The sequence below is a fragment of the Phyllostomus hastatus genome, unplaced genomic scaffold (genome assembly GCF_019186645.2).
Source record: "Phyllostomus hastatus isolate PE091 unplaced genomic scaffold, TTU_PhHast_1.1 phas_scaffold_555, whole genome shotgun sequence".
In the NCBI taxonomy this organism is placed as follows: Eukaryota; Metazoa; Chordata; class Mammalia; order Chiroptera; family Phyllostomidae; genus Phyllostomus; species Phyllostomus hastatus.
In genome coordinates, this window is record NW_025334036.1 from 5,632,869 (window position 1) to 5,658,352 (window position 25,484).

At 43.9% G+C, this 25,484-nt stretch overlaps 1 protein-coding gene across 11 annotated transcripts in view; it reads right to left on the reverse strand.

Annotated features, from left to right (window-relative positions):
• The window catches only part of AKAP13 (A-kinase anchoring protein 13), a 226,593-nt gene that overhangs the window by 65,902 nt on the left and 135,207 nt on the right, over window positions 1-25,484 (reverse strand). For all 11 annotated transcript variants that reach the window (XM_045824926.1, XM_045824935.1, XM_045824932.1 and 8 more), the window contains exons 9-11: window positions 8,961-9,036; window positions 3,781-3,917; window positions 84-454 (exon numbers count right to left, since the gene is read on the reverse strand). In XM_045824926.1, coding sequence (XP_045680882.1) covers window positions 84-454; window positions 3,781-3,917; window positions 8,961-9,036 — 584 coding nt within the window. The remainder of the gene's footprint in view (window positions 1-83; window positions 455-3,780; window positions 3,918-8,960; window positions 9,037-25,484) is intronic.

Below are 25,484 nucleotides of genomic sequence, written 5' to 3' on the forward strand. Positions count from 1 at the left end.
TCTGGTACCAGTGATAGCCCCAAATCAGACACTTCTCCAGAACAAGCAGACAGAGGGAGTAAACACGCAGCCTGATGTCTCACCTCCGGTGGTTCATTTCACCATCGCTGGCCGCGTTCTTGCCAGGCCCCCAGCTGTGCCTCCGGAAAGGGGACAGAGAGCGCATGGAGCTCCTCAGCACAGAGCAGTTTGCAGGCACCTCGGTGATGCTGTCCATCTCCTCCTCTTCCATCTCACCTGAGCCAGCAGGTTCACTCTCACTCTCCCGACCCTCGACCCCCACCCCAAGGCTGGAGAAGCCATCGAGAGACTGCTGGTCCCTGGCCCTGTTCACACTCGATATCTGGGGGAGGGACACATCACTGCCGTGAGACGAATGTCGGTCCAGGGAAGCTGTGTCATCGGTGGAGGAACTGGATCCGGTGATGTCACAGACCAACTGCTCCTCCTCGGGCTGTCATGGGGAGAAAGCACAGCTGGTTGGAAAGCAGGACCAAGCAGAGCGCCTCCTTTATGCCTGACTGAGCCGACGGCTGGAAGCACGTTAATGTTCCTTTTCTTACGGAGGTGAAAAATCTAATTCAGGTCAGCGCCTGCAGTCAATACCACCAACTGAAATGAAGGGATTATCTTTTGGCCATCTGCTTCAACACTAGAAGTGTGTGTGTGTCTGTATGAACCTGACTCTGGGTCGTCAGCCCAAGGAAATACAGTAACTATCTCAAAGAGATACCTGCACTCCCATGCTCAGAGCATTACTCACAGTAGCCAAGATACGGAAACATCCTAAGTATCTATCTACAGATGACTAGATAAAGAAAATATCAGTCAGCCTTCAAAAAAGAAGGAAATCCTGCCACTGGCAATAACATGGATGGCCCTGGAGGGCATCATGCCAAGTGGAATAAGCCAGACATGGAAAGAAAAATGCACATGATCTTACCTATATGTGGAATCTAAAAATGTCAAACTCATAGCAACATCGAGCAGAATGGTGGCTGGAGGGCGGGGGAAGTGGGGAGATATCAGTCAAAGGGAACACACTTTCAGTTCTGAGATGAGTAAGTTCTGGAGACATAACGCACAGCATGGTGGCTCCAGTTACTGATAACGCTGCAAACCTGGAATCTCCTGGGAGTGTCTCAGGTGCCCTCACTGCACACAGCAAAAGGGTGACCACGGGCTTTATTTTACCTCTGGGAAAAGAGGAAGCACCTACCAGTATTTTCTATGGACTTCGATTAGCCTTTTGGATAACAGGGTGGCTCAGGTCATGTAATTTATGATCATACTTTCTTCCTGCCCAGAGAATCTCAGGATCTCTTTTCACTTTAAAAACAAAAACCTCAATTTTATGCGCTGAGATCTTAGAAACCAGCCAATATCCGTAAGAATAAACACGAAGCTCGTTACCACTCAACAAAAAGTCACAGAGTTTACCAGGACAGAGAAGGAATGAAGATATCAGGTTAAGACAAACAGTTTGGGACCAACACTGCAGGCTGTCTTACAGGGACCACTGTAGAGTCAGTCCCACCAATGGTGGCAGGAACTGACCCAACACACCACCCACGCTGCAGTGGCTTTCCTACAGACTGTATCTCAGAGAAGGGAGCAGGGGGCTGGAGCCTGGGCAGAAACTCAGACAAGGCTGATGTGGCACAGCACGCATGTGGGTGACCAGCGGCCAGACCTCTGAGGAAGGCACTGATGGCCCGTCTGCTCCTTCTGCATAAATCGCTGGCTACTAAAGCAGGTGTTGGGAGATTGAAGGCAAAATCACAGCAAATGAACAGATTTCCTCTATTTCCTCAGGATAAAAACCCCCACCTTACAAGGCTGTCACGATCATAAATGAGATCACACTTGCAGAAAATTCGGTTCAGTGCCCAGTGTGTACTAAGTACTTTGGAAATAAATATCAGCCGGTCTCTCTCCTCTTCCCTTCGTACGTAAACCCTTGGTTTTAATAATGCCAGAGAAAACATTTATTGCAAAACTTCTACTGATCACAAACTTTGGGAGAGAAGAACCCTCCAGGTCTCCCTCCGAGAGGCCAGCAGACATTCTGGTGAGGGCACGACAAGGTCCAAGTGTACCACCGTTTCTGGTTTTCCTGGGGCAGGCTGCTGTGAAACGTAGGTGAGACTTAATTTGGGGAGTAAAAAAATTGTATCTAGTCATCTTGAAGGAAAAAAAATTGCTAAATCTAGCAGTGGCCACTGATATGAATGATCTTGTGAATGCTTTCGGCAGTCTGAAAAGCAGGTAAACTAGAACAAATTCTGACTCTGCAGAGCCAGAAGATCATTCCGTTTAGTGGGCAGGCACAACTGTAACTCTGCAGAGAGAACACCCAGAGACAAGGCGCCACGCACGCGCCAGGGAGCAGCCGGTGTTTCTTAATGAAGACTTCTCCATTTTTAAAAAGCTTTTTACTATGAAAATTTTCAAACATACAGAAATGTTTACCAAAACATGGCGTAGGTATCCATGACACTGATGACTCAAACTTAAAGCAGGCACTCACAGATAATATCTAACCTATTTATCTCAGACAAAACTGATTTACTTTCAGAGCTGAACCTCTGCAGAATGGCATTCCCCTGGGGGAGGTGGGGGTGGGGGGAGATTTTAGAAGTCTTCACAAATGAAAACCTCAAAATCACAGTGGTAAATACCCAAGTTCTGTTACTTAAAAAAAAAAGTCCGATTGCTTTCCCTCTTCCTAATAACTTCAGAGAAGGACACACCTTTCCAGCGTGTGGATTTTTTACTTTACGGAATCCCTTGAGTCAACAGGTCCACAGTCCGTGATGAGTGACGGTGACCGGAATCCTGACGCGCCGCAATCTCTCCAGGGGCCTCCAGAAGATAATGAGCACAGGGAAGAGGAACAAGGTGGAGAAGGGCTGGGGAAGGCCGAATGGACACACGAGAACCACCGGGACGAAAAAGTGTTTGAAGGTGCATTCACAGAGACTTAAATACGTTCTGGACCGGAACCCAGAACCTTTAGCCTCCAAACTTCTATCATGACTTTGCAACACAGCATCACCACATGGTCCTCGGAAAATGGAATCATCCACTAACACAGCTGCTCCCCAGCTGCCACAACGTGTCTGCCCCTGCCCACTCCTACTAAGACGCCCACCTGTGGGGAAGAACTGAGTATTACTTCTGACCCTGTGGTGGGAAAGCGTTCTAGTTTTCTTAGGAAACAAAGCAGAACTCCCTGCAACTAGGTGCAAACATGAGCAAACCGCCCCCACATCCTGGCCTCTTACAGGCCCTCAAATTATACGAAAAACACGAGGTGATTCATGTGGATGTGCTTGGCCTTTCGCTGGCAAGAAAGCTTGGGCTCCCTAGCAGAGATCTAGAAGGTTCCAATTAAGCAGCGTGACATCACCAAGCTCAACAGTGAGCTTCACGCCTAAACACATTAATCAGAAATGACTCTGTGGTTAGTTTATACACATGACATCATATAGTCTGAGCCATGGTCCTTCCTGCCCACTGAAAAGCACTCATTGTCATCTGATTTAATTCACTTCCACTTCTTGAGTCTTCAAAATGAGTGGCAAAACTTGCATGTACCCAGCCATGATTCTGCAGAAAATAAAGGCCAATGTCTGTTTCTAAGCCCCTTGGAAACCTGGAGCGTCCTGCCCTGAAAGGGAGCTTTTACACTTCTCTCAGATCAGCTAAGAGCCAGAGAGAAGCCCTGTAAGGTTGGCCGGATGACGACTGCTGGCGAGAGTGGCAGAGGTTAACTACCTTGGAGAAGACAATGTTGTCCACTTCTTCAGTGGGCGAGTGGAAGAGGTCGGAATCACTCCCAGATTCTCTTTTAAGTATGCCTTGTTTGGGGGCGCACTCCCTGCCCAGCCCAACATCCAGGAAATTCTCACATTCTGAAACAGAAAATTTATTCATTAAAAAAAAATCAGTTTCTTTTCATTCCAGCAATCAGCCTTTTAAATCTACTAACCAACCTTCCTCCCACACCCCTTCTTTACTAAGAAGCTGTAAAGGACACAATCAATTTAGCAGCGTTCAACTCCAGAACTCTGATTCTAGGTTGATACCGCTACTACACAACCACCATGAGTTTGTCATGTAAATGACAGGTACAAAAAGATGAAATGATTGAGACCCACTGTTCCATCTATAGTTAGGTATTCAAATGGAAATCTTTTCCTCCTGGTAGTTAAGAGGTTTTTACTTCTTTGGGTATCAAAATTGGAAACTATGTGATAGGGTTTGTGGCCAATTTGTTTTGAGTTGTTTCTGGAAACTTGTTACGTTATCAAGATACTGAAATAAAAGAGGGGAAGCATATCTAATAAACATTAGTGTATTATACTATGGGTTCAAATGAGTAAGAACAGAAATGTAATTACTTAATTTCTTATACCGAAACAGATCTGACAGTGGGGAACACCACGCTGAAGAAGAAAATGTGTCATCTAGCTTCTGTTTTCAGCTCAGTAACTAGGACAGGGACTGGAGTGCCAGACAGAGGGGCTCCAACAGAAATACTGCACAGGTGCATCCAGGAATTCCAAAGACTGACTATATTAAAATCAGCAAGGTATTTAACCCATTCTCTCCTATGACCTTTGTAAACAAATGGACATGTGACCTGTCAGCACCAGAATCACAATGGCTTGTACACGATGAAACCAAAAACCCAAAGAAAGTCAGAAGCAGGCAGGTATCAACCTCCTTCAAGAAGTCTGGAAAGGGAAACATCATCTAGTTAGTGTTTTTACGTGTGCTTTGGAGACACACATGCATGTTCATCACATCTGTGGGTGACGCTGTGACGAGGTGCAGGGGAGAGCACCCGGCTACTCGGCATACAATGCGAGGTGATGGCACACAAAAAACACTCATCGTTTTAGGCTCCATTAACAGACCCAAATCCAAAATGAGGGAAGGTCTGCCACCAGGTGACGGCTGTGCCGCACCCACAGCACTGGGCTTGTTCCTAGCTAATGCTTCAATTACAACACAAACAGAAGCGCGTGCGTGGGAATGAGGTCACAGCAGTGCAAACACGAAACCTGCCCGCCCGCTGCTAGAGGAGTGGGAAGAAAACGTGTCTGAGGACGCTGCTGCTGCTGCTCCCCAGGCAGAACAGACCCCGCAGATCGGAAGGCGCAGAGCCTCATGGTGACCGGGCTACTGGGCAAGGGGTTGGGCCTCATAAAGGCATGAGTGTTGCTGCACCAGAGGGTCTGGAGCAAAGGCTCAACGACTGTGTCAAGAGGTTTCTGTGCAGAAGGGGAGGTGTGGATTGGACTAGACTGCCCCCAGTGTAGTCTCTCTTAATTCTTTGAGGGCATGCGCACACGCTAAGGAAAAGAGGAAGTTGTTCTGACCTAAATTAACAGTTGATCATTAGTAAATTATTTGCTCTGGATTAGTTAGGAATCTTAAGGAAAGGACCAAAGAGGCACCATATTGGGATAGGTCAGGAATCGCATGGCAACAAAATCACTTTTTCTAGTACTTAGGCATTTGACTATGTACTGGGGAATGTCCAAAAAAAAAGAGGGGTTTAGTGTGTGCGTGGGGGGTTACAATCGTGTAGTGGAAATGAACACAGTAAGAGGTAATTTCAACACAGAAATACACAAGGGATTCCATGGGAGGTCAAGTTGGGCCCACAGACTGATCTGAAAATGTTTCAGATAAAGAAAAAAATGACATTAGTTCATTCTAATCTTGGTGTCCAAACCGTGTCTGAGTGTGCTATTTCTGTGGGAACAGCCTGCCCTTTCCAGCTGGAAATGGTGGGCGTCTGAGGGTCCTCTCCCACACGCATTTCAGAGTACGCACTACCACCTCAGGTGGGGCTGGTGCATACGAGCTTTCTATTTCTTCCACGCTCGGAAAAACCCAAAACTCCACTCTGTGGCTGAGGGGAAAATAGGGGGCTGGCCAAGGAAAGAAAAGGCTGTCGCAGCAACTGTGCCGAGCCCTGGCCGGCCAGCTGGCAGGCCGACAGACCACGTCCAGATTCCGACGGGAAAACACACCAGCTCAAGACATTCGGATGGAAAGTTCACAGGGAAGATCCAGACTCGCCCTTGTAGGAACGTCTGACCCAGAAAAGGAGTCCAGGGACCACAGGGCCGACCGACCGAGTGCGGGATAAGGGGCTGCTGTGTGACAGAAAGGTGACTGTTAAGACAGGGAGGAAGAGGAGATCGTGGGAACCAGGAAAAAGGGAAAGAGCAGGGCTTTAGACCATTCTGAAGCCCCACAAATGTGAGTGGGGGAGGGCAACGACAAAGCTAACCTACATGCCAACGCACGTGTGTTGGTAAGTTTTCAAACCTAGTAAAATCTTTCCTTTTTTTTCTGATGAATAAAAGAGAGCAGCATATGAAGGGGGAGAGAAGACTGGGCACTGGCCTCAGACTTAAGACTGTCGTGACTTAATTCTAGGTCTGATTACTTATTAGCAGAAACATCCCAGGGAAGAAGTAATATTTACCCCTTGAAGTCTCCATACCTGTGAAATGAGGTGACGAGCACCTCCCTAAAACAGTCACAGTGACAGAAATAATCTGTGCAGACAGCACCAGAACTCTGCCCCTCAGCACAGAGCAGGCGTGTGATAAACGTGCCTAACAAAGTTCAGGCTTCATTAACCAATGATGTGTGCTTCCACCAGTACCCAGTCAGGACGTTACCTTGAGGTGTGCCAGACCTGTTTTATGGCCCATAAATAAATGTCAGGAACTTTTGTGATCTGAGCCATTAGTTTTTTAACAGCTAGCAAAATGTGTACTTTTAAAGATGCTATCTAATCATTCAGGTATAAAATTACATGTATGCAAACAGATTATAGTTGAGGAAGGGCAAGAACATACCAGCAGCACTCACTGGCTTTGCTGAACCCTGCTAATCATAATGTAATCTTGTATTTATTTATACAGAACTTAAAAATATACCAAGTAATTTTAAAAGACATTCTTTCATTGGGCCTAACACTATTGCTGTCCCAGGCTGTGCTCAAGAAGTAAAAGAAGGAAACGTGTCTAGAATTCACAAAAAGCAATACTTAAAATAAAAGAATCTCATATTTGAAGTTTAGAAGCACAACCCAGATCCTGGACTTTGTTAAATGGAGGGTCAGAAGGAATTACTCTAAAACCGCCAGTATGTTCGGGCTGGAGTATGGAGGGGGTCAACACAGTTCATGCCCTGGGGAAAGGCTCGGGGGCTCAAAAGTTCACTTATTTCATGAGTTAATTAAACGGCACCAAGTGGAGAAACATCCTGTGGGCATTCAAATGGTGAGGCAACCCCACTCAACCTCCCAGAGCAGAGAGTGCCATTGCCTGGGAGGTTGGGAGTAACTGGACTTTTAGAAAAAGCCCCAGCTTAAGGAATGAAATTAAGTAGATATTTTAAAGTAAAAGATTCCAGGGGGCTGGATGGGGGAGTGTCGGCCAAATCTGGGAGCAGGTCAATCGTAGTATGTGGAGACCCTAAAGACAACTACCGCAGGTTCACATCCTTTAAGCACTTCCTCCACATGCGGCAGAAGCAGAGAAAAACACTTTCCACATTTGTTCCCAGCACTTCCTACAGAGTAAATAAACTCAGAGAGCTGAGAATCAGTAAGAAACCACTCTGGAGGTAGAAGTTTGTCTCTCAATGTAATGCTACGGCAAGAGAGTCACAGCTAAACTACTCCCAGAAAGCCCAGTTAAAGGAGGACTCAGTAACTCTAAAGCAGTTAAAATTTGGGAAGGTGAACAGGAGGTGTTTTTGTTGGGGGAAGTGGACGTAGGAGCCCAGAATGCAGACAGACGGTGTTCCCATGGCAGCTGCAGGGGCAGGCAGTGGGACTCAGCTACTCACCGCGGTGTGCGGACGACACCCGCCAGTGAGAAAAGCTTTGGAGATCAAAGACAACAGAGCACAAAGACATGAGGGACCACATCTTTGTCACAGTGAATTAGTGACTAAACCTCGTAAGCAGCTGGGACACCCAAGTCACCACTAGCCACGTGCTGTGTTACTACCAAGCAAGGTCTTAAGAGCATTTTACCCTCATCAGTTGTTACTAAGACCTTGTGTTCACTTAGGGAAAGACTCAATTCCTGACAATCCTCCCAAAGCTGGCTGCACAAGAGAGGAACCAAAGGAGCTTTTAAAGAGCTGGATGCCCAGGCCACACCCCCAGCCCAATTACATGAGGATTTCTGGGGGGCAGGACCCACGCATCAGCGTATCTTAATGCTCCCAAGACATATTTCTTTAAAAAATGTCATTCTGGAATGTAAAGCTCTTTTTAATTATATTTGATAGAAAATACTACATTAGTTTCAATGTACAACATAGTGACTTGATATTTATAGACCTCACTATGAAGCGGTGACCACGAGAAGCCTAGCAACCAGCGTTACTGCGATAGTAGTGACTGTATTCCCTGTGCTGTACATGACATCCCCATGACCTCCTTGACTTCCTTACGTTACAGCTCTGAGTTTGCACCTCTGAATTCCCTTCACCTTTTGGTCCATCCCCACCACCGCAGAACCCTGCCGAGATACTTTTAATGTGCAGCCAAAATTGAGAGCCACAGTTTAGTCCTTAACCATATGTATTTGTGGTTTTACCAGATTAAGGCAATGTTATCGCATGTACATGCACAGATGCCTTCACGGATGAATTAATAGATCACAAAGTCCCACGTGAGGCATTCCTGCTAGTTTAGGTAATTACACGTGCTCACACTGTCCATCGTGACACAGAGTGCCTACAAACCCAAACCACACAGCCCCCGTCCCTCTGCTTTACTGCATGCCACGCCGAGAAAGGACAGACCCCAAACCCAACAGTCTGCTATGAGAGTCCGGTTTCGGCTCTAGAGCAGAGATGTCCTGGACACAGGCGTTTGGGCAAACCGGAAGTGGGCACTCCCCGCTTACCTGGGCTCTGCGTGGGGGGCAAGAGAGACGGCGCATCCGCACACGGCTCTATCGTACACCAGCTTTCTCGGTTTATCTGAGGACAAAGGAAAACACACAGTGTCAGACAGAGAAGTAATGTGGGATGACCTTCCAGCCACTGCAAGTATATCTACTATACCATCACTCCATTCTTTTTCTTTAAAATTTTATTGAAAAGTGGGTAAAATTATTTTAAGAAAAAATACCTTTTCACAATTGAATTAAGGTAACTGACAATGCTTTTAGGAGACGATAAAAGTTAGGCATACAAAAGTAATTTTTATTGCAGTTAATATAATTTTTAAAATCATCATTGGAGATTTTTGATAGTCTTCTCTCAGTAACTGATAGAACAAGTAGACACAAAATCAGTAAGGATACAGAAAACTTGAAAAACATTATCAGCCACTTTGATGCAACAAATACATACAGAACACTCTACCCAAAAATAGCAGAATAAATGTTCTTTTCAAATGCACATGAAAGACAGGCCATATTCTGTGGCATAAAATGAGTCTCAGATTTGAGGATTAGAAGCATACAAAGCATGGTCTTTAGTTTAAACAGTATTAAATTTAGAAATCAAAATGAAAAAGATATCTGGGGGAAAAAAGCCAAATATTTTAAAAGTTAAAAAAAATTCTAAAAATTCCATGATCGAAGAAGAAATCTTAAGGAAACATTGGATATTGGTTAAATATTAGAAAATATTTTGAACGGAATAAAAATAAGACGTTATCTGTAGAATTTGAGATACAGCTAAAACAGTGCTTAGAGCAAAATTTATAATATTAAATCCTTATATTAGGAAAAAAGATCCCAAATCAATAATATCAATTACCACATTAAAAAACTAGAGCCCTGACCAGAGCGGCTCAGTTGGCTGGGCATCCTCCCACAAAGCAAAAGGTCACTGGTTCAATCCCCAGTCAGGGCACATGCCTGGGTTGTGGGTTTGACCACCAGTCAGGGCATGTAAGAGAGGTAACCAAGTGATGTTTCTCTCCCTCTCTTTCTCACTCCCTTCCTCTCTCTCTAAAACTGAATAAAATCTTAAAAAAAAACTAGAAAAGGGAGAACAACCAGCAGCAAATAAGATTTAAGAAATATACAAAGAGCAGAAATCAATACAATGGAAAACAGAGAAACAATAAAATCTATAAAGTCAAAATGTGGCTTCCTTGAAAATCAATGATATCAGTAAAATTCTAGCTACAATGACCAAGAAGAAAAGTTACAAATTATCAGTATCAGAAACTAAAGGGGGGCATTATTATAGATCCCATAGACACTGAAAAGATGACACAGGAATATCACGAACAACTTTACTGCCTATCATTCTAACCCAGACTAGAGACCTTTTCCTTAGACATTTCTGGGGGGCATAAAAAGTCCAAAGGCGTATAAACTGAGGAAGGAAGAATGGCCCTGAGTACAGACGTGGTGACACATCTGCTCTCAGGTTACTCTCTCTTCTCCAGAAAATGACCCCTAAGACTGAGGCGTTTACATTAACAAAGAAGTGGGTTCTTTGTACAACCAGCATGCTTCTTAGCCAGCTCTGAGACCAGGCTTGGCTAAAGGTTCCAATCACCAAATTAGGATTAAGAGACAAAAGAGGAAGAAACAATAGCGCTGAGACTGCTAATAACTTGAGCTTTAAGAGGAAAATGGAGATGATAATTATGAGCCCCTCTATCCAGATTTCCCCCTGATGGAATCTGTATTAGTCTAATACGGGATCAGCAAATAAAAGAATGTTTAAGGGAGAGAATAGTTCAAGATGATTCATGAATTTTGTATAATGAGTAGCTCAAAATGAGGAAAACAGAAACTCCGCCATTAAATATCCACATCTTTTGGAGGGACAAGTTACCAAAACAGACTTTCTGGCTCTGACCACATTCATGAATCTTCAGCCAAAAAACAAAGTCAGTCTTTTGGTCACAGCATCCCCGTGATCTCCGTGACAAGCAGTTCACGGACACCACAGGTATTCCGCACCCCCAGTTCTGGCGAGGTACAGTGCATATGCCGCATGGGATGAGAGACGCTACTTCAGAAGAAATGCCAGACCCCCACCCCCGCCCCAGTATTACGTTTCATTCCCTGGGACCCCTTGTGATTACATAAACCACACCCACATCGTGTTCCCATCAGTCTGAAAATAGAGTTGTACATATTTTCAGTGCACAGGGGATCTGCCTTTTGTTTTTGGCAGTGTTTCTGCTCCTGTTTATATCCGAACATCCTAATAATACAGCTCATGGTTACACCCAGCCTTCCCAGCCATTGCCCGTATTTACTTCCTCTGCAACTGTCTCAGGAGATCCAGCCAGAGTTCCAAGGCTGAACAAAAGGAAGCAAAAACCCACCATCCGGACATAAAAGCCAACATCTGAGTCAAAGTCATTTCAGGGAATCAGACTGTAACTGAGCAGATGGTGTAGTTGTCTTCAATTCTCAGCCTCCTTATCTTTGGATACAATGTGGAAGTCTCTCTGAGCAAGCAAACTTTTCAAAGGACGTATATTTCTATGGAAAATAACAATGAAGTTCATTGGCAAGCTGCTACTCCTGAGCTTTAGGGAATGAGGCCACATGGCCTGCCCAAACTTCATGAATGGGGCAGGGGAGGTGGGGGTGGTCCTCCTCTACAAATACTTTCATTTTGTGCACATGAAACATGGTTGCAAGTCTTTTAACCACTTATCTGATACTCTGAACTACTAGCTACAAAGTGTGTTCTCAGTAAATCATCAGTAACGTGAGGAAGCCAGTACCCCAAATTATAAAGAAACGGCCCCCTGTACTAAAATCAGTTTAAATCAGCAGTTAATCCTAGATTCTGACCCTCTTCTTCTTGGCATGCTGGTTTTAACAAATTCCTGGTCCTTGCTATTCCTCTCGTGTGAAGAATGGTCTCAGCAATGCTTATCACAAGTTACCTGGTGATCTGCATGAGGGGAGGGTCCTGTCATTCACTAACTTGGGAGGTCAGTACTAGCTTAGTGAAGGGTGCGGAGGGAAACAGGCTAACAAAGCCCTTCCATATCCCATTTGAGCATGTGATTCATCATTACCAACCACTCATGCTAAGAGCCCAAAGCCATGCATGCACTAGGAGAGAGTAACCAAGGGAATGTCGCATAGCGAAGAAGAGAAACGACATGTGTGTACTTGGGGGTATGGAAGGGTGGGCGACAAGGAATATGATCAACGTATTATGTTACTGTTTAGAAAAAAATTCAGAAAGGAGATAAGATTTGGGAGGTGTTGAGGGTTGACGATGGGAAACAAGAGCTAATCTGAAGACAGAGAGCAATGTATGCAGCTTGAGGAAAGTCTTAAGGCCTTGCTTAACGCGAACTATCACGAAACCAGCTGTACAGATCTGGCAACAAAGGGACCAGATCAGAGTGCAGAACAAGGCGACCGAAGTGTGGGTACCTAACACAGGATGGGAATTTCGAAGCTAATCTTCAGTGGATTATTAGGATGCCAGTGGGAGGGACTGAGTTGTAAATGTGGAATTCCAAAGTGACACGTTCCAAATCTCAATTCTGTGACTGCTATTGTACTTCACCTGTGATCTTATTTATACCAGCCTTATCAGTACATCACATACAGTTTACATAACATGATGTGTATGAATGCATACTCACAAATCTTAAAAGATTAACTCATTCAATTAACAAATACTCACTGAGTATTTAATACGAATTGGGGACCTTGCTCTGAGCGCTTAGATATATTTAATGGACATGTGAAAAAATCACAAACTCCTTCATATAAAAAGCCAACTTTCCACCCATAAAAGTGGAGTGAGAACATATACATGAGAATTCAAGTGGCAAACATACCCAATACCATTATTTTTTTTAAACACTGATTAAAGATACTGAAATTCAAAGTGAAAGATAATTGGAGAATACTTCTGAACAATTTTTAAGAAAGAATTTCAGGGAAAAGCCGGTACATTATGTGACAAACTGAAATTACAAGAGATCGTGCACCTGTCCAAAGTTTTAGAGAAGAAATTCCTTCACCAAGAAAGAGGTGATTAACTTGTAAGGCTTCTTCCAACACAAAATGTTTAAGATTGAAAAAAACACATTCATATATGTAAATAAAAATTGATACACACATTCATGCAATAAAAGGAATTGTTCAGCTCAAAGGGAAGGTCTAGAATAGCAAGAAAACACGTGCACTTTGAAAACAACCAGATCTGGGGGTGCATCCTCTCAGCTATTACACAGGAGCAATGGGAAATGGCTGACTATCTGAATCTGATTTTCCATATGCAAAATGAGTCTAGGAATGTAAAAATCTGACACCGGTATCTCATGTCCATCCACTTCTTCCCACTTCAGACCACGAAACCATCTAAGCATGCCTGGACCACCACAATGGCAGCCTCACGGGTTCCCACGCTGCCAGAGGGACCCTGTGTCAACGGGAGCTGAGAAGCAATGTGCCCACACAAAGCAAACCCCTCGCCCTGGCTGCGAAGACCCTGCTTTTCTAGGTCCCACTTCTGCCTCCAGCCTTCTCTTCTCCTCCCCACCAACTCAGGATGCTCCTGCCACAATGGTTCTGCTGGTTCTTTCCTATCTCGGGGCCTTGTATTTGCTGTTCGTTCGTTCCCTTGGGAGAGCAAGCACATTCTTATCCTGTAGAGATCAGTATTTTTTAATGTCAGCACTCGAGAAAGATTTTATCTCAAATACGTCTTCCCGCTATTTCTCGCACAGCTCATTGTTTATTTCTGACGAACCACTCACAATAAATCGTACTTTATTTCTCCCTTTATTGCCTGTCCTTAAGCGATATGAAGATTTTCAGGAATCACATGTCCCTTGGACTTAGCACTACACCTGACATCCAATAGTCATTAACACTGATCCCATGCTAGAAACAGGTTGTTTTCTGGGCTCCTTGTGTATACTTATTTGTAAAAAAAAAAGTCTACTGTCCGAGAAATTAAGTTTTCTCTACCGAAAATCTTTTATTTTTATGTAGTAGGCAGTTTGGCATAAACCAAGATTCATCTAAAAAAAACCCATGATACCCTCCACGAGCTGTGGCCTTGCAAGGAGAATCGCATCTTTGTCACTCGGGTCGTCTCCACTCACCCCGGCCCACAGAGCCCCTGAGCTCTTCATACGAGAGCGGGGGAGTCAGCGGCTGCCGGACAGGCCCTAGGGAGGCCAGGCCTGTAGAAGTGCTTCGTCACAACCGAGGAAGAGCATGCGCGAGGCCACTGCGCCTGTGCGACGCAGCCCCTCCGACAGGCTTCCCCGCCCCGTCGGAGCACAGAGTTCTGCATGCTGCAGCATCTTAAGATGCATGCTATTCCTCAGGATACCTGGACTGACGTTACCTAACTCCCCTCCCTCTTTTCCTGTCCCCCTAGACGTGTAAAATCATTGTCGGGCATATGAAGGTCCTAAAAACTTGGCTCTCCTAAACATATGAGGACAAAACTTTCAGAACAGTGTGATTTCAAAAAGGGTATCATGTTTCAGAGAGACTAAAGTGAGTAATATCTTGGAACCCATTCGAAATGCCAAGTTGCCAACGGCTGTCAGTCTAGGCCTGGCAAGTCCAACCACCGTCTGACAGCGACGGCAGAGGGGTAAGGACACCACCCCCACCAATCACAGCTCCTGGGCTGAGCCCCTCGTCCAGGACGCTCTTCACTGGCTCCGTGGTCTAGCCTTCTGGGTCCATTTCTTGGCCTCAATGGACCAATGAAAAAAATTAGGGGTATCCAGTAATATACTGAATTGATAAATCAGTAAAAGAGCTCCATTATTCCCTGCACCAGCGCAATGCATTACCACATTGCCTGCACTTCCCCAGCTCCATATGCTCCCCAGTTCAGGTACTGAGGTTCTTTTCGGCATCTCTGAAGCACTTGGTAGTCTTCCAATTTCCCCTGCTTTTGCCAGAAAACTGCTAAACTTCCAAAAAGCAGCCCATAAGTCATACAATATTCCCAGACTCCCATCCTATGACTGGAGGAGTTCTTACTAATTTTAGGCTGAAGGATGCTTCCTTGAGCAATTAGCTGGCCCTCGTCTCCGCCCTCATCCTGCCTAGACACCTAACACTGGGAAAACAAACACAGCTATCAACAGAGTCCGGGCCAGACCCCACCACCACGCACACCAAGCCGAAAGGACCACTTTGCCACTTTAATACGTGGATTGATTGTAGAAACTTCCAAAGGAAATAAATGGTGTCTCTCTTTCCCCTAAAGAGCTGTGCGTGAAGAAACAACAGAAAAGGCTCAGACAAAGACAGAGAGAGAGACTAATAAACAGGGGCAGCGAGAGAGAGACTGTCGGAGAAACACACCCAGACAGAGGGGGCTGGGGTGGGAGGGGAGTGGGCGGGGATGACGGGGACAGATGGACAGACGGAGCAACTTTCAGGATGAATTTCTCCCTCTGAGATTTCCAAGTGTATGAGGTTCTCCTGAGCATAAGAAGGCATGTTAAACAACGTAAAATGACATTTAAACCGTAAGTGGCTCAGTGCCGACTCTCAAGTCCCATTGCTTTTGTTCAGATATCCTTTAAGACGTCACCGATCCAACCACCGTCCCGCAATGCTCACATATACTTCTCAGCCCTTCTCTCAGCGCAGGTGGCCAAGGACCCAGCTACTGGGTTCAAGAGGAAAAAGAGCCAGAGAGCTCGGCGATGTGTCGAGCGCGCCCCTTACCTTCAGCAGCACCACATCCACAGTCCTGTCCACCTTGGAGATGTCACAGAGGCTGTACCGTCTCTTGTGCCTTTCATACATTTTGACCAAGTGCAGGCGAGAGGAAACAAAACACAGGAGAGGTGCCCACTGGGAACTCGGGGGGCCAGCGTACTCACGCTAGTCCAGAGTTCCAAATTCCTCACGGCAAGCTGGAGGAGACCTGTGCCTTCCCAACTGCTGTCTCTATGAAGCTCTCAAAGCGTCCAAAAATGAATTAAAAAGAAACCAAGCAGGATCCAACTCCTAGAACTGAGTGAGAATTTTCTGACAACTTCAGAGCACTGGGATGATGAATTTATAATTCATAATATAAACAGTAAATGCCTCCTGATGCTATACTTGTATGCAGAGCTTGACTGCAAGAGAAGCACACGCCACTTCCATCACTGGTGATAACTCCAGTAGAAATATAAAGAATGAACTGGCTGAGCATAACGGCCAATGCACGTGGGGGGGGAACCAAAGCAGGCAATAAAAATCCAGTATGGACTTCGTCAGGAAGAGAGGGGAAAAAAGGGAAGACAACTCTATTTCAAAGGAATGACATTTTAAAAAATCCCATTAGATTCTGCTGTTGCATTAAAAAAAAAGACAAAAATCAATTTTTTTTTCTTTTCAGGGAAAAAAAAAGCAACAGCAGCAGCAGCAGCAGCAGCAGCAGCTTAGAGATTCTGTCTGAAGTAAAGAGCCTTTCCAGTTTGTCTTGCTCACCAGGCAGTCGGGCTTGGTTCTGATTTAAGTTGAAAATATGTAATGACAGCAGAGGAAAAGGAGGAAAAAAAGGCCCCTCCTCCTGCTCTCCTCCCTCCCTCTCTCCCTCCCTCCTAGGGCGCTGGCCCTGCCCAACCCCAGCCCCCTCCCCGCTTTCCCCTCACTCTCAAAAACGTCAGGACTTGCCCTTTCAGCTCTGACCAACAGCCTTGGAGCTTTGAAAACCTAATTGCAGTGGTGGGAACATGATTCACCCTCGAAGGAAGGGGAGAAAAACAAGGCTTCCTTTTCCAACCCGCTTCCTCCTCCTCCTCCTCCTCCAACTGCCCCCGATGAAAAAGGCTCTGTCAGGCGTCCCCAGATGCAAAGAGTGCTTTGATGTCAGGGCAGCATGGTAATAAAAGGGAGGGGGAAGTCACCCTAAACACCACAGACACATACAACACGCTTATCTGTCCAAGTACAGAAAATCGAAACTACTTAAGGCACACACTGTGTCTCCTTGCCAAATGCAAGCCAATGATTTAACATGAGAAAAATGTTAGCCAAGTATTTCAGGATTGTGTCTCTAGGATCCAGAATGTCTACAAAGGTGTCTGACAAGGTTTAAAAATCATCAGTTGTTCAGCTTTTTTTTTGGGGGGGGGTGATGAATGGAAGGGGGCTTTAAAGAAAATTAAAGAGGAAAGGAGTAAAATAAATGGGTACGTGTCAACACTTTTTGTGACTAAGAAAGTCACCTGGCTGGGACTTCGCCCCCTTCAAAGCCTTCATTCACATGAACTGAGCTCTGTACGTGCCTGTTACTTCATTTGCCTGTTTTCTGCTCAATTTTGAGTCCCTACCCTCTGGAACATTCTCAAGTGCCAGGGCCTATTCCAGAATTCATTCTCTCACTTCAGACATTCTCTCACTTGGGTTGAAAATTATTTGGGTGAGAAAGGAGGAACAGAGGGAAGCAAAGGGGGGAAAGAGTGGAGAAAGAAAAAAAATAAGTAAGATTTTCTCCTACGAGCATAAGGCTGCTGATTTTCCTCAAGCGTCCAGGAGTCCTGGCTGGACCTGGAGGGTGTGAATGAGGGGTTCAAAGACCACGACAGAAAGGAAGCAAAGAGAAGGAATACCTGAATTTCTGCCGACACTGCAAGCAGAGCTGGAGAGAAGGGTGTTTAGGAACTGCATATACAAGGGGAGTAGAGGGTCTGATGAGTCACCGTTTCCTCAGGCCAGGCATTCAAGTGGCTAACTAGCTCAAAGGGGAGAGTCGCAGCCAGTCCTGCTCTAACCCAAGCATCTTCCTCATCTGGAAAAGCTGCAACCCACCCAGGGCCTTTGACTCCCCACCCCTCACTGTTTCACCAGCGTGGACAGCCTCCCCTTCCCCACATGCCCCCAGGGAGCCTCCTTCGGTGACGGTGATGTTACCAACTCGTCCACTGAAACAGGGGCTGCTTTTCATTACAGTGACAATGGAAACCAGTAAAAACAAGAGGACTAGAGACACATTGAAGAGATGTAAATAAAACTTTTGCTCAGGCTTACCAAAAGAGTGGGAACCTGGTTAGCAATTTACAAATACTTTGAAACTATGTGGTCTAAGGCACAAATCAAAAGATCCTGCAGGCTGTAGTGTATAGAATAAGGACTAATTTATTATCTTTTCTGTAGGAACTTTCACCAAGCTGTAATTCAGAACGCTCCCCCCTCCCTACATGGGCACAAAGCTGCCTCCCCTCCATCCTCACATGGTTTATCCCTCGCTGCCGCTCCCTTCTGTCTTAATTAGATTCGAATGTTTCCTGCTTCCAAGGTTCCCAGGCATCTCTCTAGGGATCAGATGCTTTAATCACAATAAAACCTTTCTATGCCCAACCTCCTCTAACTATTGACTTAAATGTACATAATCTATATTGATTTTAACAGCCATTTTGTGCCCTGCAGTGAGGGCACACAAAATAACAAGGTCTCTGTCCTCAAGAAGTTTATGCAATTAGAGAGGAATCTGTCTCATCATAACGTAATGATCCGAAATGGCCTAGATTACTGTTTTGAGACATATAGATTAACCTATTTCATTTCTGACTGTCTGCTGGCTTTGTGCTACAGGCTGCAAATGTAGACTTCTTGCGTTTTCTGGACACATAAACATATTTAAATGATTTAGAATTGTCCTTACGTATTCTGTTCCTTCTTGGAGTACAAAATGCTCTGGGTGGGGAAAAAAGTCTGTTTTTCTTTCCCCTCTGGATCTGCTCACCACTCCCCGACAGAAGACAGACTCTGTAGTCCTGTGCTTTTGCTGCTGATGTGACAATTCCAAGTTTTTATCAAAAACATCTGGAACCACTGAACAGTTATTCTGTTAGAATTTTTGAAACACCGCAACCAATCATTTTAAATCCAAGCTAGAGCTGAGAGTCACAAATTTTCGTTTTGAAAATGTTTCCTCTTTCCCTTAATTTGGGGAACTTGTATTAAAAAATATATATATGTATGTATGTATATGTGTATATATATGTAACATATGTTACTTACAATAACAGTTATTTAGGAAATTAATTGCATCTTCCTTCTCTCCGTGTCCTCCATCCACTCTCCATCCACAACAAGGGGTCCCAAATTCTAAACAGAAGCAACCAGTGCTTCTAGTCTGTTCATACCACAGGCCCAACATATGTTCTTAAAATTCCAGAAAATGAAGTACACAAATATGTGTGCATTATAATTGAACTATAGCATTTCTGCTCATGAATTAAATTTTCTCTTGGTTTATCTGATTACAAGACCTACCACCTGACCCAAATTATTTAACATTCTTACAGGTCGCTTCTGTTTGGCTCCTTTTGTTCCAGTTAGGGCGGAACTCTGCCCGAAGTCCCAGGGCACAGTTTCTGAGTTAGGACGCCACCTAGTGGGTATGCTGAAGATCTCCACAGAACACTCAAGGCCGGGACACCAAACAGCAGCCGCGTGACTGGGCATTGGTGAAGTGACTCACCACTGATTAATTTAGTCTCTGCAGGGAACACCTGGTAGTAGGGTGAAAATCAGGGATTCTTTCCATTCCTGGGTGTGCCGCTATCTACCTAGTAACCTGGGATAATTACTTTGACCCTCTGGAGTTAGGTTTCCGAAACTGAAAAATTACAGGGTATGGACACTGGATCATACCTGAAATTCCTTCTTGATCTGATACCACCGGTCTGTGACTAAGAAATCTTTACTACCTGCCGTACAGCTCATAGGATGCAGGTAGATTCAGAAGAAGAAGAAAAAAGGAATTGAGAATTTGCTCAAAACCTGGTGTAGAAACATGCAGTATAATTCTTACATAGTAATATCTGCCATTTCCACTTTTCACATGAAATGAGAAGGAAAGGTCTACCCCAGTGGACAATCTTCCTTAATCCATGATTTCACTAATTGAAGAATTGTGAGTCACCCTGAGTTACACATTTTGTTGCCAAATTGACTAGAATATAGGTGAAACACTAGCTTCTACTTGAGCAACTCCAGTCTGCTTAGAGTAACAAAATGCGTGATGCAGATGGAAAAAAAAAAAAAAAAAGCTTCAGATATGATGTTGGAGTCCTTGAGAGGAGAAAGAAGAAAGTTATTTACAATGACTGAAAAGGCACTGTTTCCATCAGGGTTTCCTTTTTAATTTTGGCGCAGGTGTTCAAGCACTACTGGTCCTGACATTTCGTTGACTCACAGATTTGGAGGCCCCGAGGAGGTTAAAAGAGTTAAAGGAGAAGAGGAAGACCTAAGGGGTGAGCAACCAGCAGCTCTTGTCAAATCAGCAGTAGACAGCAGCAAGCAACTCCACTCTTTATCCCTTCATTGCCTTTGCAAGAAGAAACCTTAAGAAAATTTAACTGGGAGCTAACAATGGCAAAAAAAAATAAAAATAAGATGGAAGAATACAGGGGAAAAAACCACAAAGCTTTGAAAAGGTCTCTTCCCAAACTTGTGCTCCTTACAGGAAACAAATCTCATGGAACAAGCCCACAAATGTTAATAAACTTTAGTAAAATTACCAACAGCTTGGTGGAACAGGAGGGAGGAGAGAAGAAAGGGAGACAGCAGAAGCATTGTTTCAGTAGAAAAAGTAGTGACAGGACTGTTTAATGTCCAGTAAAGGTCTTCAGGGGCAAGATTTATCAAAAACACCATTTGCGAGTTCTTCCTGTTTGTAAGGTGCCCCCACATGTACAATTTCATTTACTCCCCACGAAAAGCTGTAAGGTGAACACTGCTCTCTGCAAGAGGGAAAGGCACAGAGTTTACGTCAGCTGTGCAAGGTCACACAACTCATGAAACCAGTGTGTACTACCTTCAGTTTTGTAAATCTATCTTTCCACCACACGTTTTATTTTGCCACTTGAGAATTTCCCAAACTTAAAAAAAATAAAATAAAATAAAGCTATCACGGAGAAAATGTAAGTTAAAATTTAAGGAAAGAAAACTTAGAATTCATTACTCACATCATCAGTATTCTTATATTTGATTTTATACAAATGTCAAAGGATAGAAAGGGATGTTATTTTTTCAATACAAATGACAAGTGGTTCTTAATTTGAGAAAGTATAGCTAGAAAGTATGTCATTAAACACACTCGGCTTTTTTGTCAGCATTTCATTAACTGAGATTTCAGTTTTTTAACTGCTTCTGTGTCCAGGGACACGTTCACACTGTGTTGTCCCTTGGTGCTGAGCACTGGTCAGACTCCAAGGAGAGGGCAACAGGCACTCCTCCCATTTCTCTCGCAGAGTGCCCCACACACCCCATGGTGTTTTAGATGACTAGCTGATTATATATACTCATTTACAATCAATCATAACCCTGACCAGATACAGTTAACTGAACAAGGAGAGAAAATTTTGTCAGTGTTAATATATACAAAAGGCAAGTAGCCTAAAAAGGGTTTCTAAATTTAAAGGCTAGAGGTCCTGGCTAGACATGAAAACTCACTTTCAAAATAACCCTGTCCTAAGGGAAATCCCGTATAAAATAAAAATATATTACTTTAGGAAATTACTTCACTTATTCTTGTTATTTTTGACTTCATGGCAAAAAGAATAGCTCTAAGCACAGTCAGACAAGCCAAAAAATGACTCAGTTTCCCATGGACAATTTCCCTCATCCTCTAGGCGAACACACACCACTGTACAGTCATGCCTTCCAAGAAAGGCAGAGGACAACTTACTCTGTTTATCAACTGTACAAAAGACAAGGCAAAGGAACAGAGAAAAATTTGTGAAAACAACAACAACAACAAAACCCAATTTTTAAAACACTACCTCCAGTTCAATGTTGACATTCATGTATCCCCAAAAAGTTAAATCTGGCTTTGTTCACTTATTTTTTAAAAGATTTTATTCATTTATTTTTAGAGAGAGGAGAAGAGAGGGAGAAAGAGAGGAAGAGAAACATCATTGCATATTTGCCTCTCACACGCCAACTGGGGACCTGGCCCACTACCCAGGCATGTGCCCTGCCTGGGAATTGAACCAGCAACCCTTTGGTTTGCAGACCGGCTCTCAATCCATTGAGCCACACAAGCCAGGGCTGGTTTTGTTCATTTAGAGACCACTATTTGGAACTTTATTTGATCACTTCACTCATGAATACTAAATTCAAATCCAATCATTTTATTCAATCTGATGGTCTAAAAATTTTTTAAGGAAGTACAACACAACTGTGTTTACCTGAGGTTAAATGTCGAAATTTGTTTTGGAAGAGTTGTTGCCAAAAAAAAATAAGTGGAAGACAAGGGAGCGGGGAAGGAGAAATGCCCCTTTACTTGAACACATACCAGGAAGATGTCCCCAAAGGGCATGTCACATGCAGGGATGACTGACTGTACAGGGACTCTGTTTACTAGCCCAGCAGTTAAGAGGAGGGACTTTGGAGCCAGTCTGCCTTAGGCAAGTTACATAACCTTTCTGTTCCTTCATTTCTTGCCTGTAAGATGGGAACAAAAATACTAGAGGCAAAGGGTAAAAGAATGTTATGAGGAATAAATGAGTTATTACATGCAAAGTATTTTGGATAGAGCCTACATTAAGTCCTGCAAGTGTGGTTACCCTATTTTTTTTTATTATCACCATTACATGTCTGCCTTACTTAAAAAGAGAAATATTTAAATCAGCTTATAAGGGTACATGAGATAAAACAATGTCACTGAAATTGTGACTTAAGTTCCAGCTGAAAGAATAAAACAGCTTTGCTTCAACACGAAATCACTATGTTTCCTCTGACAATATTTTCTATTGAGACGATGATGAGGCAGAAAGAGAGAAAAATTAAGTTCTCTTTCTCTGTAAGCGCAGAAGGTAGGGAGCATCCCCAGAAGCAAAGACTACAGGAGCTACTGAGCACCCGAGAGCCAAACCGTTTCATGGAGCAGTACTTTATAAAGGTCAACAGGACTGGGAACGCAGACCGAAGAGTCAGCCTTGGGAAAAAGAAGAAAAAAGCCTCTTCATCTGAGGCAAAGGGAAAGAAGTAATATAAGACAGATATATTTATAGATTTTTTTCCTGGCCAATCCCCAAGTGCCTAATTTGAACTGAACTTCCAGTGTCCTGAACTATCCCCACCCAGAAGGCTGGAATCCCAGTACGACCCACTGGGATAAAGAGTATTTCTCTGGCCCTCACACGTGACTCTGGGAGACTCCCAGCTCCACGACAGCCTCTTCGTGGTCTCTTCCCTCACCTCTCCTTCTGAGACTGCTCTACTGCGGTCTACACGAGTCAAACTGTTGTGTTCGGTCTACACTCCACACCTGGCTGCCTCCGTGTCCTTGATCCTGCCCTCAGCACTCCGATGACACGTAGCACATCCACTGACCGCCCTTTATCTGGGTATCTGTTGTACGAGACTCTTGGAGCAAGGCATCTCCTATTTCTTTGGATTTCCTACAGGTTCTTGGCCTTAGCCTTCAACAAGTGGCTCCTGTGTGAATGCACAGATAGCCATCTCAGTCTGAAAAGAATCCTTCAGGTAAGGCAATACATCTCAGGACTAGATCTAACTAGTGCAGGCCATCTAGATTCAGAAGCTCCTTTATTCATAACTTTAAATAACCTGTGGGTTTTCTTATACAGAGATAAGGACTAGAGAAAAAGGGGATTTACCTACTCTGCTCACTACAAACAAATGACGTGAGAAGTCAGACCTTATCAATAAACAGGAATAGCAGAAATTAACCAACAAGTGGAAGAACTTCTCTGCCTACCCGGAATGCTTTTTTTAAATATGACAGTTTGTGTTGGTTCTATAAGGTCATTCTACTCTGAAGAGTATAGTTATAACCTCATGTGAAGACTACTGAAGTATCACAGAAAACTGTCAGCTAACTAGAAATCAGTCTTGAAGTTCTTCCTATGTTCTTTTGCTCTCATGATACTCGCCACGCATCCAACATTGTAAGTGCCCATCACGTGTGAGATAGTGTGGCTGGTCCCAGTGCATGAAAACAAGGCGAAGGCAGCAGAGTCCCCTGTGCGCAGGACACATGGTTCACGCCATGGTGCCACGCTCTGTACTCCAGTGTGGACAAGGAGAAGAGCACACAGGAGGCTGAGTGAGCGAAGGGCACAGCATAGGATGGAGCAGCACACCTGCAAAGGGTCTTGAAGAATGAAAGAATGCCCAGGTAGGCTCCCAGGATGCATTTCAGGCAGAAAGGACCAATGAGCTAGTGCAGCAATGGATCTGAACGGAAACAAGGAGTCTGGTGAGGGTGGCAGCTGGACTATAGCCTGGAACAGCATAGCTGGTGAGGCCGTACATGCAACCTCGGAAGCCAGACTGTAAAGTCCATGCATCCACATCACCAAGTTTAAAAACTGAAGAGCTATTTCATTTGCTTTCATCAAGAATCTGTAACCTGAGGTAAAGCGGTCCTTCTCAAGGTATGGTCTGTAGAACCATGGGGTCCCAGAGACCTTCTCAGGGCACATGTGGGGTCACAACTATTTTGACAGTAATGCTAAGATGTTATTCGCCCTTTGTGCTGTTTCGACTTCTGCACTCTCGGGCCTCAGCATGAATCAAATATTAGCAAAGGGAACTAGTAGGCATATTCCTCACTGTCGTACACTCACAGTTGGAAACAGAAACATCTCCACATAGAATGTCCTTGATGAAGCTGTGAAGGTGAACTTTATGACATTTCAACCTTTAGGTAGACATCTTTTTAATATTCTGTGTGACAAGGGGGAAGTAGTGATAAAATACTTCTGCACACAAGGTATGATAGTTTCCTTGAGGAAAATCACTTGAGCAAGTGTTTTAAGTTGTAAGGTGAGTCAGCCACTTTTTCATGGAACATTTTAACTTGAAAGGAGGAGGGACTAGCAAACGTTGCTTATTCAAAACTGGTGTATTTTCTTAAAAATGAACAAAGTGAACCTGTCTTTTAAGATAAACAACTGGCAGTATTTCTCACTGATGGTAAAATTTAGACTTTCAAGTGAAAATGAGAATTTTGGAAAACTTGTATTTGCCACTGTGAACGTGCCCATTTACCAATACAATAAAGATATTTCTGACTAGACTGGTGGTGATATTAACAAATGAGATTTTCTGATATTTGCAGAATTTAAAAAATTCAACATTTGGAAGAGTTGGGTTACTCAACACATCAATATTTCCTAAGTGACTGACAAATGATGTTAGAAAATCATGCATAGATGAAAGATCCATTCAAAGTACAAGACAGACCCATGGACTTCAGTGTACCAGAGTATAAAAAGTTCCATGCTTTCAGATTCCACATTGCAAGTAACTTTTAAGAGCCTACCATTTGTGGATTCTGATCTAGTATTGAAACATCACAATTATCACAATCATCACAATAGAACACTATTACAATATTCTTCCTTTTTCCAAGCATATATCTGTATTAGGCTGGATTTTCTTCACATACTTCAGCCAAAACAAATGCAACAGGTTGACTCCATAAAGCTTTAAGAATCTGATTTCTATTAAGACAGAAGTTAA